The 17,702-nt window shown below is 39.6% G+C and overlaps 1 protein-coding gene across 10 annotated transcripts in view; it reads right to left on the bottom strand.

The window, feature by feature from the left end:
• PCDH17 (protocadherin 17) overlaps window positions 1-17,702 on the bottom strand; it is a 111,433-nt gene that overhangs the window by 21,741 nt on the left and 71,990 nt on the right. For 5 of the 10 annotated variants that reach the window (XM_048851675.2, XM_048851670.2, XM_048851662.2 and 2 more), the window contains one exon: window positions 9,767-9,850. The exons of the other annotated variants lie outside the window; for them this stretch is intronic. In XM_048851675.2, the coding sequence (XP_048707632.1) occupies window positions 9,767-9,850 (84 nt within the window). The remainder of the gene's footprint in view (window positions 1-9,766; window positions 9,851-17,702) is intronic. 10 annotated transcript variants of the gene reach the window in all.

Raw genomic sequence — 17,702 nt, 5'->3', positions numbered from 1 at the left:
AATTATAACAACAAACACTATAACTGCTCAAGGTCTTTATTTTTGTAATGCTTATGATTATCCATTTTCCTCCACAAGTCTACAGGCTCTTAAACGTTCCTTCTGGTGGAAAAAAAGTCACTCTGTAAAATGACACCTTGCTGGTACATATACCTATTCACAATATGACTTCTATGTCATATTTACTTAGCATACTAGTCAAAACAAGATTTAAGCTATTCTTCCACATAGTTATTTCCATACAAAAATAAAGGTGCATTCCTCCTCCTTGTCTATCTACCTACAGAACTGTGGTAGACACTATCAGAAGTATACAATTTAACTTTTGTTTTCTAAAGAGTAAGTCTTAACACATGTTTATTTACAGGTTTTTCCATGACCGTCTGCCTCTCTTGGTATTGTATAACCACTAGCTTTGGATCTTGAACTTTGACTTTAAGTAAGCCGGGCTCACCACCAGTAATAGCTGGGCAGGAGGAAGATCTGTTATATGCAGCTTTTCTCTTTTCTAACAGAAAAACAGAGAAGAAAGTTTACTTTACTAGAACAATGTACCTGTAATATTCATTGTGATATATCACTGTTCCCCTGTTGGGTTTGCTAGCAATGCACTCTGAGCCAGAAATTCCTATTTCAAAGCCTCAAGAGGCCTGACCTCTTTCTTTCCATTAGGTCTTTGGCTTCTGAACACTAACTCAAATATCATTTATGTAAATAAATTAGCAGTTTAACTATTTGATTCAATAAGAGTACTTCTTAGGGAGCCAGAGTTGGGGATAAAGAAAGGTTTCAATAAACCTCACTGTAATCTATAAGCCTCTGCCCTTCTGACAAGTTGACATCACATATTTAGCAGCTAATTTCTTAAAACACAATCAAGTGTAAACAGTGACAGCAATCCTGTAGAGTGCACCTGCATTACAAAATGCTCCTATGATATATTACTATGGATACTTTCAGACACTAGAACCTACTGGTCTACATCATGTTCAAGTGAATTCAGTGGCAGCTGGATGTTCCGATCTGCCTCCAACATTTGCAGCCACAGTTCAATGCATCTGCACACCTTCAGGGAGTGTTTCAGAGGCTTACTGACCCTCTGGACAGAGTACTGAAACTAACATCTACAGTATCTTCGGGGCTATGTATTGGCAGCCTGTAGAATGAGAAATTGGAACGAAAATTAAAAAAAGATAAGCACTGAAGTAAAAAGACATAAGAAAAGAAATATGAAAATGGCCAATAGACATGAATAAAGAAAAGGTAACTCTTTAACCAATTAACTGTTCTCCAGTAGAAAAAGTGACATTAGGTATTCTGAACTTCAAAATGGAAAACAGAGAAGAGAGAGGAAATTATATATGAAACATAAAATGTCTTCTCTAATATTTAATAGAAATAGGCAATCAAAACTCATTTCGTATAGACTGTTCATATTCAGTCTCTTTTTTTCCAAGAAAATCTGAGCTGTAGCATTTAATAAGTGAAAGTTTTACAAAATCATTTTTTATTTTATTTTTCTTATGGGTAGCATATCTTTTATAAAACAATCAGCAAATGTCATCTTTGAGTATAGTGGACTCTTCAATCCCAAACTACAAATCTAATGAGGACAAAAGTGGAGAATAAAGTATTTCAGACACAGAGGATTATTAACTACAGTATGTGCATTTCTGTTGCTTTGTATTTTCTGATTTTGAAGGGGAAAGCACAGAGTTTTCTAAATGCTTTCAGTGTCACTGCTAGCCAACTCTAGCTCTGATGATAACATGCATCTTTGATGACATGGATGAACACATCTAAAATTCAAGTCTTCCTTCTAGCAAAGCTGTAATCGTGTACAGGAGGTCAAGGAAAATACGCCTATTAAACCCAACCAGTTAGAAGCTGTAAGCAACATTTTCCTATTAGGATTTCTCTCTCTGCTTTGCTATCTGATTTCTACAGGGATATGCACCTGTTTACCATGCTAAATCCTGTTGTTCATATTTTGCTTCTAACACATTTCCTTTGTTCATTTCCTAGTGGTAGACAAACAGAATTGGTGTTACTGGTAGCATTCTCCAAAGACACAGTCAATACAGATGCAGCTAATCCCCTACTGCTTATTATTCAGCAATCAGTGCCTGCCAGTAGGATTTGGGAGTCCCAAAAGACTGTGTTAAAAGGAAAGGGTTAAATTCAGCTTGCTTCTCTGCTCTTGAGACTATTCATCATATTCATGGAACCAATTCCATGGAGGGAGCTAAGGTTGCCAGTTAAGTTAAACTAAGCTAGATGGATAGGAGTCCAAGAGAAGGAGATCACCGTAAGGATCTAAAGAAGCGTTCTTTTAAGGGTGGAAAGCAATTTGAGCAAAGATGTTTCTTTTAATCAGATTTATAGTTTCAGATATGCCTTGTAAAAAGTTCCATTTGGTAGATATCACCTGTAGAGCTACTCTACCTAAAAAATTATCATATTAAAAGTAACTTTCTGGGTTACGTAAGTCAAAACATTAAAGTTAACTTATTCACTTTCTCTATTCCTCCCTCCATAACACCCACAAATTAAAATTAAAAAAAACAACTATTAAGTGACAATTTTTCAGAGATAAATTGAATCACAAAGGCCTACAGAGGGGAACCTGAGATCTTTGAGGATAGATTTAAATAGAGAGTTAAAATCCTTCTAAAATGCCACATGAAGATCTTCAAACACAGTAATGGGCTAGGCGCTGAAATGCCTGACTTGCCAACCTAGCATTTAGAATTTTTTTGGTCTGCCCAATACTTAGGCCCATCCACCAAAATCACGGAAAGAATCAAGTGTTTAGGACAGAGCAAAGAAAGACAATAAACATCTTGGCCGTTTATTGTGTATGCTTTCATGCTCACAAGCCATGCTGGGAGCTCTCTGAGCCAGTCCCTTTGACTTTGTTGTACAGCTACACATGAAGCTTACTTTTGTCTTTCCTCATTTACAGTCTTTAAAAAAGGAAGCAAATTTCTATCTTGACTTCATTGAGAATACTTATATGCTTAAAAGTAAGCATGTGCTTAAGTACCTTACTGAATTGGGGCCTATGCTAATGACGTTTTTATACACAGAAAAGCTGTTACTGGTGCAGAGCTGAATTTTGCCTATCACAGTTTGGGCAAAGGTGGAATTTTGGGAAGGAGGAAATTTCTGTTTGACAGGTAGACTTAAAATAATGATGGCTGTTAGAAAGGCTTGCAGGGATGGATAGTTTGAATAAGTCCCCGGGAAAGGGACTAGTTTCAGGGGGCAGGTTAGTCAGGTAAAGGTAAAAGATAAAGTCAATTTATCACATCTCTCTGCAATTTATCATATTGAGATCAGCTTCACATATGTATATGTTAAATTCATAAGGATATTAGGGATATATATTATGGGGACAAAACTGTCATCCTACAAATGGATGAAAAAGATTTAATTATGCTGTTACTATACTGTAATTCTAAAAGCACAAAGCAGCCATATCAAAATTGGGAGTATGGGAATAAAGCTCACAAGACTTGCATGACAGAACATAAGATACAAGGCTTGCTTTGACCCTGTACACCTCCCACGCTGCAATCAAGTGAACTGACAACAAGCCAGAAGTGTTCACTGCTTGAGCAGGTGAAAAAGGTGATTGTAAGAAGTGTGAATATAATTCTGTATCCATAACACATTCATCCCAATGTGCAAGGGCATCTGTTAAAATGCTTTCTCTTAACAAGCAGCTTTAGAGATCCCTATGACAGCAGCTGAAGAATCATAGACAGAGGATAAATTAACAAGGAGCTATGACGTGGCACAATGAAAGTGGAGAACATCTATTGTGAGGAACACAGATCATAAATAAAAGTGGTGATAATTTAGTAGCAAATAAATACTTTGAGGACCAGCTGTTACTCTCTGTTACATGGAGCAAAATCTGCTTTAAGAGTTTCCAAACCTCTGATAGAATTTGCTGTGTTTTTCTTCTGCTTTAAGGGAGGCCTCTTAGTGGAATGTGGGAGCCATGGCTCTGTGGCGTACAGGTAGGAGCAGAGAAGGTAATGAGCAGAAGAGGGTAATGAGTATGCAGCCCTTTCTCTCTAGCATGCTCCTCTCAAGTGCAAATCTACCTGGGAGTCACCCACCAAAATCACAGAAAGGGTCAAGAGTTTGGGATAGAAAAAATAAAGTTCCCCCGCCCCATTTATTATACATATACTCTTTCAGTGCTCACAAACTAAATTTTGCATTCAGGCCCTTATATTCAGCAGGTACTAGTGGTCTTGCTTGCAATTTGATTTGATCACATCACTCCTCCCTTCAAATCTTGACCACGCCTTTGTCAGCTTCTTGCACAAATGCCTCTGCCTTCTTCCTTGCCCCCCTCCCATGACCTCCTTGAACTCATCTGAAAGATCACTACTCTTCCCACATTTAATTCTCTTTTGAAGACCTACATCTAATATACTGTCTACAATTCTTAGTTGACTATATATATCAATATATATCCCTCTTGCATATATAAATACAAGTAAATAAAGGGTTATTATACATATATAATATACAGGGATATCTATCTATCTATCTATCCGTCCATCCTTGTATTTATTTTCCCAGGCATTCAGGAATGGAAAGTTCTTGCCCAAGCAGCTCACAGTCTCAGGACAGATAGATAGATAGGACTTGCCATAATATATCTCCCTCTTTATTCTTCTTCTTTCCCTAACCTCTATCAACCTATCTATCTGTCCTGAGACTGTGAGCTGCTTGGGCAAGAACTTTCCATTCTGGAATGCCTGGGAAAGTGCCCAGCACATCATGAGCGTTACCATAAACTAACTAACTAATCAAAATTGGCTAAAATGTTCAAATATGGGTTTCTGAGGTTGGTCAACTAAGTGTGTATTCAAGCACCTAATGAGGATTGAGGTGCCTAAATATAGATATAGATTTGAACCTTTAGATGCAAACATTTGAAGATTTTGGACTTAGATCCTAAATAGTGACTTCCTAGCTCTTCTCATGGCAAGGTGGGAAAATATCCTTTGCAGACAATTCTGCTATCAAATATAAGCAAAACTGCAGAGCCAAACATCCAAATGGATTGTTTTTGTTTCTGTGGCAAATAGAACTCAGCCTATTTTCATAATGAAATCTTATATAAAAGAGTTTTTATTTGTGATATCTGCTATTTCTCACACTCATGTTTTCAGGAACATGGTTTTTAAATTTCTTGGATGACATGCTATAACTTGTCATGCCCAGTTGGGCTGAATCACTCAGCAAGAAATTTGCACATGGTTAATGAAACACCTTGCATCCACCAAGTAGACAGGAAAGAAGAGCTAATTTAAAGAAACTTGCTTATAATCCTATCCCCTCCATGAAGGTAGAGAGTATCACTGATGCTAGAGACTGGCCTATGGGGCCCCTAATGGCATTGTCCAGACATGGAGAACAGCAAACAATCTCCTATCCATACTGGTACAGGGCAAGAAAGCAGCAAGAGCTGACAGAGAATCTAAGACAGTGCTGGCCATAAGAGTCTGAGGTACTTACATCTACTCAAAACATAACTCTATTAAAAAACAGATACCCAACATACTATGGGTCTTATGCAAACAAACCAGAGTATACACATAAGGCCCAATCCTACAATCTTGATTTGGGCAACAGTACCATTGACAATAATGGGAGCTTTGTCTGAATCTGGACTGCAAATTCTGACTCATCATTCTCTAGAATGCAAGACCCACAATCTCTAGACAAGGGGTCGGCAACCTTTCAGAAGTGGTGTACCGAGTCTTCATTTATTCACTTTAATTTAAGGTTTCGCGTGCCAGTAATATATTTTAACGTTTTTTTAGAAGGTCTCTCTATAAGTCTATATATTATATAACTAAACTATTGTCATATGTAAAATAAACAAGGTTTTCAAAATGTTTAAGAAGCTTCATTTAAAATTAAATTAAAATGCTGATCTTATGCCACCGGCCCGTTCAGCCTGCTGCCAGCCTGGGGTTCTGTTCGCCTACGCCGGCAGCAGGCTGAGCAGGGCCTGGGGCCGGGACCCGGCTGGCAAGGGGCTGGAAGCAAGAACCCCAGACCGGCTGTGGTCTGAGCAGGGCTGGCGGCAGGGACCCCAGACGGGCAGTGGGCTGAGCGGCTCAGCCTGCTGCCGGTCTGGGGTTCAGTCCGCCGGTTCCTGCCAGCCAGGGTCCCGGCTGCCGGCCCCGCTCAGCCCGCTGCCAGTCTGGGATCCTGCCCCTGCCCACATAGAGTGGGTACCTACCTTCTCCCTGGTTCTAGCTCATTCTCTTCCTCTCTCTCTCTGCATTGAGCTGAGGGTGGGAGTGCACTGAGCACAGGGCTGGGGGTGAAGAAGCAGGCTGGGGGTTGGGGTGTACGGTCTGGCCAGGAGAGAGAATGAGGGAGGGGACTCAGGGTTGGGGTTTGGGTGTGGAGTGCTTACCTGGGCAGCTCCTATTTGGTGCGAGGGGTGCAGGTGGGAATGTGGGGAGTGGGGGGGGCGTGCAGGAGCTCCCGTTTGGTGCTCAGGGTGGGGGTGCGAATGTGGGGGGTGCAAGAATCAGGACATAGGGTGTGAGGGGGCTGGGTATGTGTGGGGGGTACTAGAGTCAGGGCTGGGATCATGGGGGGTGCAGGGATCAGGGCAGGAGGCTAGGGTGTGTGGGAGGTGCAGGGGTCAGGGCAGAGGGCTGGGTGTGTGGGGGGTGCAGGGATCAGGGCAGAGGGCTGGGGGTGTGTAAGGGGGGTGCAGGGGTCAGGGCAGAGGGCTGGGGGTGTGGGCTGGGGTTGTGGGGGTGCTCCCAGCCCCCTGCCCAGAGCGGTTCACAGCAGGGGGCTGGAGGTCATATGCCCTGATTCCACCCCCTGTCCCCACCTCGTCTCTGCCTCCTCCCTGGAGCAGCAAGCGCACTGCAGCTCCGCTTCTCCCCCTCCCTCGCAAGGGTCATCAGCTGATGGGCGGCAGGGAGGGAGAGGAGGGGCAGGAACGCAGCACTCTGGGGGAAGAGGAGGGGGAGCTCGCCTGCCCTGCAGCAACAGCCGGCGCGGGGGCGGAGAAGAGCAGGTCGGGGCGGGCAGGATTTTTAATGGCTCGCTGCTGCCTGCTGGAGTCCCGGCCTGGGTTCAGCAGGGGGCTGAGTGGGGCCGGTGGCTGGGACTCAGCAGGCAGCAGCATGCCATTAAACATCGGCTTGCGTGCCATCTTTGGCACGCGTGCCAGAGGTTGCAGACCCCTGCTCTAGACCCACTGGTTCATAAACCTTGGCTCTCCAGTAATTTAGGTGCTATTTTTAAAGTATAATTTTAAGTGGCAAAAAGGATTTGTTTAAAAAGGAAAGCACCCTCATGAATGGAGCCCTTTAGGTAAGAATTTCAATGTCGGACAAATGTCAAGGTAAGGCAAACTTTATACTTAACAACCTTAATTATGCCTTTTTTTTACATACACAGAAAAACACCATTCACTAAAAAAGTTATGTATTCAGAGGTCATTCTGAAAATATAAAGGCAAAAACCCTAACAAAAAAAAACATTTACACATGCACACACATTATACACAGACTAAAACACAGAGGCAGTAAATAGGATGTCTGACATATACCTGCCTTACTTAAGGGCAAAATTTAAAAAAACTAAAACCAACTCCGCCCAAACATTTAGTGGTTACAGAAAACACCCAATCCACCTTTTGAGTAAGTTGCTGCCTTTCCCACTGTTCAATCACAAATCCCTGCAAGATCAGCTTACTGCTTTGATAAAGGGCTGTGGTTAAGCACAGGTGGATTTTTTAATACTGACATCAAGCAAAAATAAAAGAAAATCCTATGCAATGCAAAGGCTAACAAAGGATGTTTCATTTCCAATAAAAGCTAAACAACAATGCATTTCAGCACAACTTTCCCCCATTTAGCTTTATCAAAAATACCCAGCAAGTATTTTTCACCATTTAGCTTTATCAGTAATAAATAATTAAAGCAAACACTTCATGTTAAATTCTGTCATATAAGTAAATATGGGAGTACATCTACCTTGAGAAAATGAATGGGCTGAATTTTCAGAGATACTGAGCAACTACAATTCTCTTAGACCCCCCTCAAAGTTGTAGTTGCACTGCACCTCTCAAGAACTGGCTCAATGGCAGTTTTGCAAGGGTAAAGAGAGCAGGATTTGGCTTCTATTGTCCAGGGCATGTGCACTCCTAGAAAAAATTATACATGAGGAACATGGAAAACAACTACAAAAAAGAAGGCAGTTTCTACTAGGTATAAGCTGCTGATGATGACAAATGCTGTTATTTGTTAAAAATCATTTACTTAGTTGGGGATTGGTCCTGCTTTGAGCAGGGGGCTGGACTAGATGACTTCCTGAGGTCCCTTCCAACCATGATATTCTATGATACTTTGTTTTCTTTTTCATTCCACTGTTTCACAGGCTATTTTCTAACTCAGAAAAAAATGATGTGATATGCTTTTGTTAGATGACATAGGTATAATAACAAAATGATATACTGATTTCTATAGAGGTCACCCTTTTCATTAATTACTAGAAACCCACAATATTCACCAAACATGGCAAAACCTGAACAGTTATTTCTTTAGTTATGTTACTCTGCATGTGATCATCACTTCCACTCTTTTCTTCTTTAATTACAGATTTAATAAATCAAAATTATTTCTAACCACCATCATGTGACATCGTGTGACAGTGAGTTGGTATATATATGTCAATCTGTTTCTCGATCTCTCTCTCACTTTCACGCAAAATGGAAGAATAATGTTTCAAGCCCAATAAGTTTTGGTCAGATGCAGAAATCTCCACAGACAGACAGTGATTTGAGTGAATATCTTTCTTCTCTGAGCTGCTGGAGAATCCTCTCCCGCTGATTTCAACGTCTTGCAGTAAAGCAGATAATGACTAGATAAAGTATTTCATGTACTTTAGCAAAAACTGCCTTTTCAATAAATTTACACTAGGCAGTAACGAGCTATATTGTGTGGCAGTTAATCTGCTCTAAAAAAAGTAGGAAGAAATTCTTCTGCTTGGCTCTCAGGTATTAAGTCCGAACATCTTTTATGTTGACAGTTTAGCTCCAGGCTATAAAACAGAAGAACCTGTTCTACATCTACTGTTTAAAACAAGCGCAGAAAACCTAAACCCCCATCAATCTGCTGCCTTAGTTTTACGACTTATCTGTGGCAAAAATGAATCATAAGAAAGATTTGTCCTGATTCCACAGACAGATCCATCAACATGCTGGTGCTTGTGAACCATACAATTCCTACAGAGATTGGTGGTAGTAGCAGACTTGCAGTATTACATGTGTTCAAGTGTTGAACTATGGATATTCATGCCTGATACATTTCAGTGAAAGTCTGCAGTAAGAGCATGTCCAGAAAACGTACATGCACACACACAGATACATTTTCATTTCTTTCATACCTCTACCCTCTCTGCATTGCATCCCATCTTTTATAAAGTTCTGTCAGGACTAATGCAAATATAGTAAGGCAGAGTGATTTAACTTTGAATATTATTCAGATGAAATTTTGGTTCAACTCTTCTGGAATATAAAATGCATACAAATCTGCAGTCTCTTTCTTCATCATGTTACTTGTAAGCCCTTTAAGAAATAATACAGTCTTATCAAGTTCTGCGCCATAGCCTTAAAAAATAAACCTAGGAAGATTCATAATCTTACATGTAAAATTCTGATCACAAGAGAAGACAGCTAGCAGATGAAGTATTTGCTCACCTGGCAGAAGCAGATCAACAGACTGAAGTCTACTTGTGATGGTGTGTAGGGTGAGGATAGCAAAGGAAAGCAAAGTCGGGAATGCTTGAAAAATAAAATATTTTTAGTTAACAAGTAGAAAAATAAAATGTTGGGAAAAGGGTCCATTTCAATTCTGAATCCCGCTCCCCAAATGGTCTCTGCTTTTGTATAAAACAACCTTTTTGAATGACCATCTCTAAGAGTAGGGCAGCAGTGTCACAGAAATGCATGAGGCCTCCAGTCAAGGACTAATCCTGTGAAGGATCTACTCAGGAAAAACTCCCATTGAAGTCAATGGGTAAATTATTCTATGTGCAAATGATAATGGGAGTGTCATAGTGGTGATTCAAATAGTTTCAGATAATAGTGTGTTGTCTCTGTATGTATCTTTCAGCACTTCATTTTGGCTATACCGTGGCTCACTATTGACAGTAACTTCAAGGTAACAATGTACTAAAAGTCAAAACCAGAAATTATCCGCTAATGAGAGGAAAAAATGGGACCCACTCTCTTTCAAGTAAAAGTTTTGCCTTTGCTCTAATGTCTGAGATGTGTCAGGGGATGTCTGAAAGGTGACATTAAAAAATAAATAAAAAGTTTTAGTATAGTTCAATGGCATTTATCCCACAAAGATTGGGAACAACTGTCCAATCTATTGATTATTTAAATATTTGTACAGAAAGTAAAAACAATTAATTATATAAGATAATAGGGGAAAAAACACCTACTCATGCAAAGTACTTGCAGTTTTTTTGACCTGATATCAAATTCATTTAATCTACTTTATGAAATTGCTTGAGGAAACATTCAGCTGTTTTCTGAAAGATTGACTTGGGGATTACTGAAGCTGTATAATTGTTCAAATGATCAGACTCAAAAAGAAACACTTTGTTTTACATTAATCTTACTGAAATGGGCAATGAATTTGAGAAATAGATTGCTGTCTAAAAGTCTTGCCAAAAAAATGTCTAGCTGAGAGCAACTGTAGCTCCTTTTTAATTTTTTTTATTTTGAACAATCTCATTTTCTTACTTTCAATCTTTATTCAACATCTGTTGTTTCCCCCTCCTCTGTAACATAATTATGCAGAATTCCAGTGTAAAACAGGTTGAGTAGGCAGCTTAAACATTTTTTCGCACTGTTGCCCTGCAGATCTTTTTCTTTCTTTCTTTCTTTCTTTCTTTCTTTCTTTCTTTCTTTCTTTCTTCTTGTTTAATTTGTGTATGTTTCTATCCTGCTCTTAAAGTGTGCTCTCACAACATATGGAAGCACCTGAAAGTAATTCTGGGATATGCACATGTTTATAAGGCTACTATTATGGTATTCAGCACATCAAAGAGCAGAGTGAAAGGCATGTTATTTGTTTTGTTGAAGCAAAAGCAATTAATCTATGAGTCATCTTGTTACCACAGTCAAATTGATACTCCAGTGAGTTTTCCAGAGCTTTTAAAGAGATTCTTTAAATAGGTTCACAGTCTTTCAGTATTCATAAATGTTCTCTTTTCTCCAACAGGCTTATTTTTGCCTTCCTAAATTTGACATAAAACATATATATCTTATCACATATATCTTAAAAGTAGTCATGCTTCTCTGATAAATACTTCTCATTTTGTAATACTTCATTTCAGTAAGGAGCACTTGAAATTCAACCTAAAAAAAAGTGGAAAATGTTACACTGACAAGTGTTCGCTCTGTCCAAAAGGTCCTCTGAAACACACAGCTCCTCCATGCAAACAGAGAGTGGTATAACATGCTCCGTTTTCCACGAATTTTCAGAGATCATTTATTAGGATGAATAAGGGGTCCTAATTCCAATGTACAAGTGAAAAATATGTTGTAACAAGTAGGAGCTAACCAAGAAAAACAACAAAATGGTCTAATTAATCTTCACTTTATCCATATTAGAATAAAAGGGTAAAAACAATGCAGAAGCGATTGAAGTCATATTCAAAAGAGGATACTAGATAGAAATTGTTAGGCGGGATCTCATCTTATATATGATGGATCACAAGTGCATAAAACACAGCAGATTCTGGAAAAATGTGTGCTAGAGCAATTCGATACTCCTGTCTTCAGGTCTTAGTAAATATCTCACCTCAGATTATCCAGTGAATACTAAATTATTGTAAACAAGATGGATCCAAATCATTCTTAATAATTTAAAATAGAATATTTTATCCACAAGATTATGAATTAATAGTTCATCAAGTTTGTGCTCTGAGGACTGAGAAAGGCTTTTTATGTTGGAATATGGTTTTTGTTTTAATATTATCACAGTTTGTTATACAGTATTTGTGGACACCTTTGTGTATTCTCTCCATATTTCTTGGCAGGCTGTTATGAAAATGTTGATTTTAATCTTTTCCCGGTTTGCTCTGCAGCGTGCAATTTTTATTCGATGTTGGGTTCCAATGACAGTTTATGTTACAGTGGGAAGAGATACTATCCCCTAGAACAGAATATCATTTGCAGGCCCCTTTCTGTTTTCTCACAAAAGATTACCTTATACTTTTTACTTTTAGTTTTTTAGTGCTGGAGACAAAACTTAATTTCCTAGTATTCCTAGTTAGCTTCTGCTCTTTAAAGAAGGTCATAAAATAGTGTGCAGCTCCTAAGCTTCAGGCTTTTCAGTAAAAGAGAAATCATGATATTCCACTAGGAGAGTCAGATGTAGATGAATAAAAGAATGCTTTTGAACTAAATATGAACAGAAAATATTTCAGAAAGCTTAATATCTTTTCTTTGGGCAAAATTACATTTAGGAGACAGAGTTACAGATTATCAGATTATTCCACTTTTTTTTTGTTCTCTTGAAAGACGTGTTTTTTTCCCCCAAGCAGAAGGTTAAAAATCATTTTGAAATGAAACACCTCAGATTTTAAATCTCTTTCTGTGATAAGGTAATGAGATGCATGTGATTTTTTTTAAATGGCATCTAGTTCTAGAAGCTGCTCTAATAATGAAAGATGACGTGTATAGTTTTTGTCAATTTGGCTGTAAAGTTAGCCATAAATATGTGCATATTTAACATGGAAATTTCTTTTGTAATGTAAAATTTTACTTTGGAAAAAAATACTATTTCTGTGCAGAGGTTCTTCTGCATATGCTTGAGACAAATCTCTTTACAGTTTTGGTTTTAATTTACTGGAGTTACAAAAAACCCATTTATTCCAAACCATCCTCACCTGCTCTCAACAAAGGAATCAAAGCAGAAGAGGCAGTTTAGAAACGGAGAGAAAATGCCACAAAACGTTGAAAGAAGCTAAAAGACAACACCCCACATCTGGCACATCCTGCAACTACCTGAGAAGACTGTGAGGAAGATTAGTTTGTACTAACTGCCACATATCAGTGTATTGTTAGTTATTGTGCACTCATGTGTGCACAGAAAATTGGGAATCTTGGAACTGATCCAGCCAGGTTGTAAGTTGCAGCAAGACTTTTGAACCTAACTGTGTGTAAAAAATCACAACAACATTTTCAATACAAATACAAGAAACTATTTTATATGAGATTGCTACAACTGTGATATTGTTTATAGGAAAGTCTTTCTGCCACATTATTACAGTTTGCTTGGATGAAAAAGAAATGCATACTATATTGTAGCACTGCAAATTACACCCTGCTCACTTAGCTTCAAACAACTTTTTTCACCAAACAATACAAATATCTTAGGTTTCAGTGTTTCCTGATGGGAATTCTACAGAACTAAACAGATTTCTATAGGGAATTATGTTGTGATTTAATTTAATTTTTCATGACATTTAGCCCATAACCCACTATGTTGATCTGAAAAAAGATGCAGAATTTATATTTTAAATTATTATTATTATTATTATCAGAATCATGATCAAAGAAAAGAAGAATGATATACAATAGCGTTACGGACATATTATCTGTTGCACATTCAAGTACTCTGCAGAGCAGATTATGTCATTTCTTTAAAAAAAAGAAAAGACATAATAAGCCATATATATACAATCATTATCTTTGAATATGGCTACAAAAAAAGGAGGGAAATAATTTAAACCTTTTCCTTTCAGTGTTAAAATAAAATGGCACACTCACAGTACACACTGGATTGTGATTAATTACCCTGTCTTCTCAGATTTTATATATGAATTCAGAGGACAGTTATTTCTGAGTTAAAGAAGAAAATTTTACATATAAATTTAATCCAAATATTTGTGGGTTTTTTTCTTTCACTAAAAAATACAGACCTTGTAAGTGCTATTCATGTCTACACATTTTGGCCACATGCACTACAGTGCAACATCACCTTCTGAGTTCTACCAAGATAGGATAGCTGTCAGATGAAAGTACCACACATTCTTTTGCAGGGAAAGAATTTGCTGTTTTTTTTTTAAATGACATCACCGAGTCAATAAGCCTGAAATCAGACCTACCAGCATTTGTGAGCATGCATGCACATTGCCATCCTGCTGATCTGTTCCATTCTTGTGAGAAGTTTAAGAAAATCTAAGACAGTGGTTTCCATCCTTTTTTGCTGAAGCCTCTATTTGTTGTGGATTAGCAGATGGCCACTGAACATGCCCCTCACACTATGTCCTCCTGCCACAGATACCACTAACTTTCTTTTCTCTCTCTCCTCTCTCTTTTCCTTTTCTGTCTTCTCTTTCGCTGCTTCCTTCCACCATCTTCCTTTCTTAGGGCTTGTCTACACTTACTGGGGGTTCAACGCACAGTGATAGATGAACTGGCAGTCTATTTAGTGGGTCTAGTGAAGACCCGCTAATCGACCGCTGATCACTCTTCCGTCGACTCCTGTACTCCACCTGAACAAGAAGCTCAAGGGGAGTTGACGGGAGAGCTCCAGTGGAACTAACGTAGTGTGGACCCCATGGTAAGCAGATCTAAGTACGTCGACTTCAGCTACGTTATTCACATAGCTGAAGTTGCATAACTTAGATCGATCTCCCCCTGTAGTGTAGACAAGGTCTTAGTCTTTACAATATTTCTACATGTTCTGTCTGATTCACACCCCCCCCCCCGTTCCTAATCTCCTGCTGTCTGGGAAGTCTGAGCCCTCTCCCAATTCCTTCACTCATACAGAGACTTTATGCTGCTGGGCGAGCAGTATTTATTTGTGCAACAGGGGCAAAAAAAAAAGTTTGACTTGTGGGATGCTGCCTGAGCCTGCAATCTTGTATACACGCGATTGCAATCAGCTATTGCAATCAACTACATTAAGGGTCACAAGGAACAAGCATAGAGAAGGAGGATTCTGGCTTTCAGAGAGCAACCTGCTTCTTTTCCCACAGACACAGCAGCATGTTTGCAATGTGTGCATGTGAATTTGCAAACTATGGCTTTTCCGATCCAAAGTGATTACATTTATCTACTCCTTTATCTTCGGCCCACATAACCAGTCTGGTTCCCAAAAGACGGACAAGCCCCTCACCCCCAAGTAGTAAACACTGCTGTAAAACTGGGGTGCTTGTACGTTTCAATATCTTGCCTGCCTAAGTGAACAAAAAGAGAGCACCATGCAAAAGGATGGGGTAACATCCGCATATGATTAAAATTATCAAAAAACTGAGCTTGTTTTGTTTTATCGTAGTAGATCAGATACCACGAGCATGAGTGCAGTATAAAGACTAATACATAATAATATATAACAGAGAGATTGAGAGAAAGATCACATTGTCGAGAAGCTGGTATTTGTTTCCATATCAGCATAGGCAGCGGGTATAATAGGCCAAGGCAGTCTAAGCTTCCCCGGTACAGTGGCTGCCAACCCGCCACCAGATGCCTGGGCTGTTGGGGGCCCACCTGCACTCTGCCTCTTCCTGTCCCTGCTGCACCCCTTCCCTGAGGCACCCACCCAACTCTGCTTGGCTGAGTCCCTCCTCTCCACGCCCCCTCTCCGGAGGTGCCCGCCACTCGCCACATCCCTCCTCTCCTCCACCCCCCCTGCCCACTGAATCCCTCCTCTGCTCCATAGCCGCTCTTCCCCCGCAGAGACGTGGTGAGTGGTCGGCAGAGGCCTCGAGGGCGAGGGGGATGGAGAAGAGGAGGGATGTGGTTAGCGTGAGCGGCGGGGGCCTTGGGGGAAGGGGTGTGTGGAGAGGAGGAGGGCCAGAGGGAGTGGTGGGCGGTGGGGGCCTTGTGAGAGAGGGGGTGGAGGAGAGGAGGGAAGTGGGGAGTGACGGCGGAGGGGGCTGAGCGGGATAGAGAGCTGTAGGTGAGGAGGGATGTGGTGAGCGGGGTGGGGGGGGTGCAAGGGTGGACCACGGGTGGGGTCTGGGGCAGAGTGGGGGTGGAGTATAAGTGGAGCCACGGGAGAAAGAGGCAGGACAGGGAGCTAGCCTCCCCCAGGAGAAGCTTCACCCATGACCCATGCATATCAGACTGTTTTTTTGAAAAGTACATTTCAAAAAATCAGAAAATTTTGTAGACTAGGCACAATTTTGGGCCTTGACAGAGTGTTCCCTTTCCTCTAAGCAAATTGTGAACCAGTAAGCCACCAGTGATCACCTGGGGTTGAGAAGAAAATATGAAATGTGTTTCATTTATAAACTAATCCCATCTTTTTGTTAAATGCATCCACTTCGTCACTGACATATGCTCTTTTCCAATGGACATTAAGAGTAAAATGCAATCTCTCAAATGTGAAAACTCCATATTAAAGTTTTTCTCAGTTATTTTTTCCAGTAATTGTAAAATGTGCCCAAGATGATCAGGTTAACTTCTTTTGAACACAGTGACCTAATCTATTAATATTGCCTGGAAGTTGCCATTTGAGTTAAGTCTTTTAAGAGAAAGACTACATAGGATATCAAAGCTATAAACAAAGGCAAAATAGTGTATACAATTCATGCTAAAAACAGAAAATAAGATTAGAGGTATTGTTTCTGATCAGAGACAGACAAAGGAACAGAACACGGTTAGCTAAAAGAAAGAGAAACTGGGGACCCAGGATGTGGGGAAAAGTGGGGGAAAGATTGAAAAGACAGATTTTATGTACAATGGGCAGGAAGTGATCAAAAGGTAAAAAGTCAATGATAAAATCAGAGTAAGAAGCAATGTATCATAATTAATGGGTATTAAGAGGCAATCAGAAAAAGAATGAAATGAGAAAGTCCAAAACAGCATGTGATTAGCAGGGATAAGGAACTAAACAAGAAACAAAAGAAGGGTAGTAGTGCAAGAAAAAATATGGAAGAACACTGAGAAAGCTTGAGAGAGAGAGCATTGAAAGTAAAAATGCCAGAGCCTGAGGAGAAATGTAATGTAATGATTGGATCAAAGGTGTGTGGTGGAATCACATGAGTGTTACTAAAAATGATTAAGAGTAGTAATAATGATGAAGAAGATGACGGAGCCTTTAAAAGAAAAAATCAGGAGCCTGAGAACCTTTTCATTCTTTTAATATGGAAACTAAAGCAGTTCACATAAAAGAGCAATTTGAACCACTTGAAAACGCCACTGACATCAGTGCAATCTGACTAAATGTATACTTCCTAATGCATATTTTAGTGCCTATCAACAGTACATAAGGTATTACACAGAAATGCATGCATAATAATAATACAAGCATAAACCATTCAGCTGTATCACAAATAATAATTATCTGGGACACTAAAAGATCATGGCAAAAGCTAATCTAATAAGTCTTCCATTATCCTTTAATACTTTAAATCTGTGCCGTGAGCTAAACAGTTGTCAAAATTGAGTTCTGTTTACAGCGAGCTGAATAACAGTGAAATAAACAGAGATCACTGCTGAGCTCTAATTACAAAAACAAACTGTTCTCTCTGTAATCGAGCTGAAAAGGTTAGCTCCTCTCCCTCCCACCCCACCCCCACCTTACTTTATGCGTGCAATAGGTATAAAGACAGATGAAAGTTGTGCAGACAGGAATTGTAAGAGATGATGTATAATAGAAAGACTC

This window comes from Caretta caretta, chromosome 1 (genome assembly GCF_965140235.1).
Source record: "Caretta caretta isolate rCarCar2 chromosome 1, rCarCar1.hap1, whole genome shotgun sequence".
In the NCBI taxonomy this organism is placed as follows: Eukaryota; Metazoa; Chordata; order Testudines; family Cheloniidae; genus Caretta; species Caretta caretta.
Note: the sequence above shows the minus strand (reverse complement) of the source record. Positions and strands in the feature narration are given on the sequence as shown.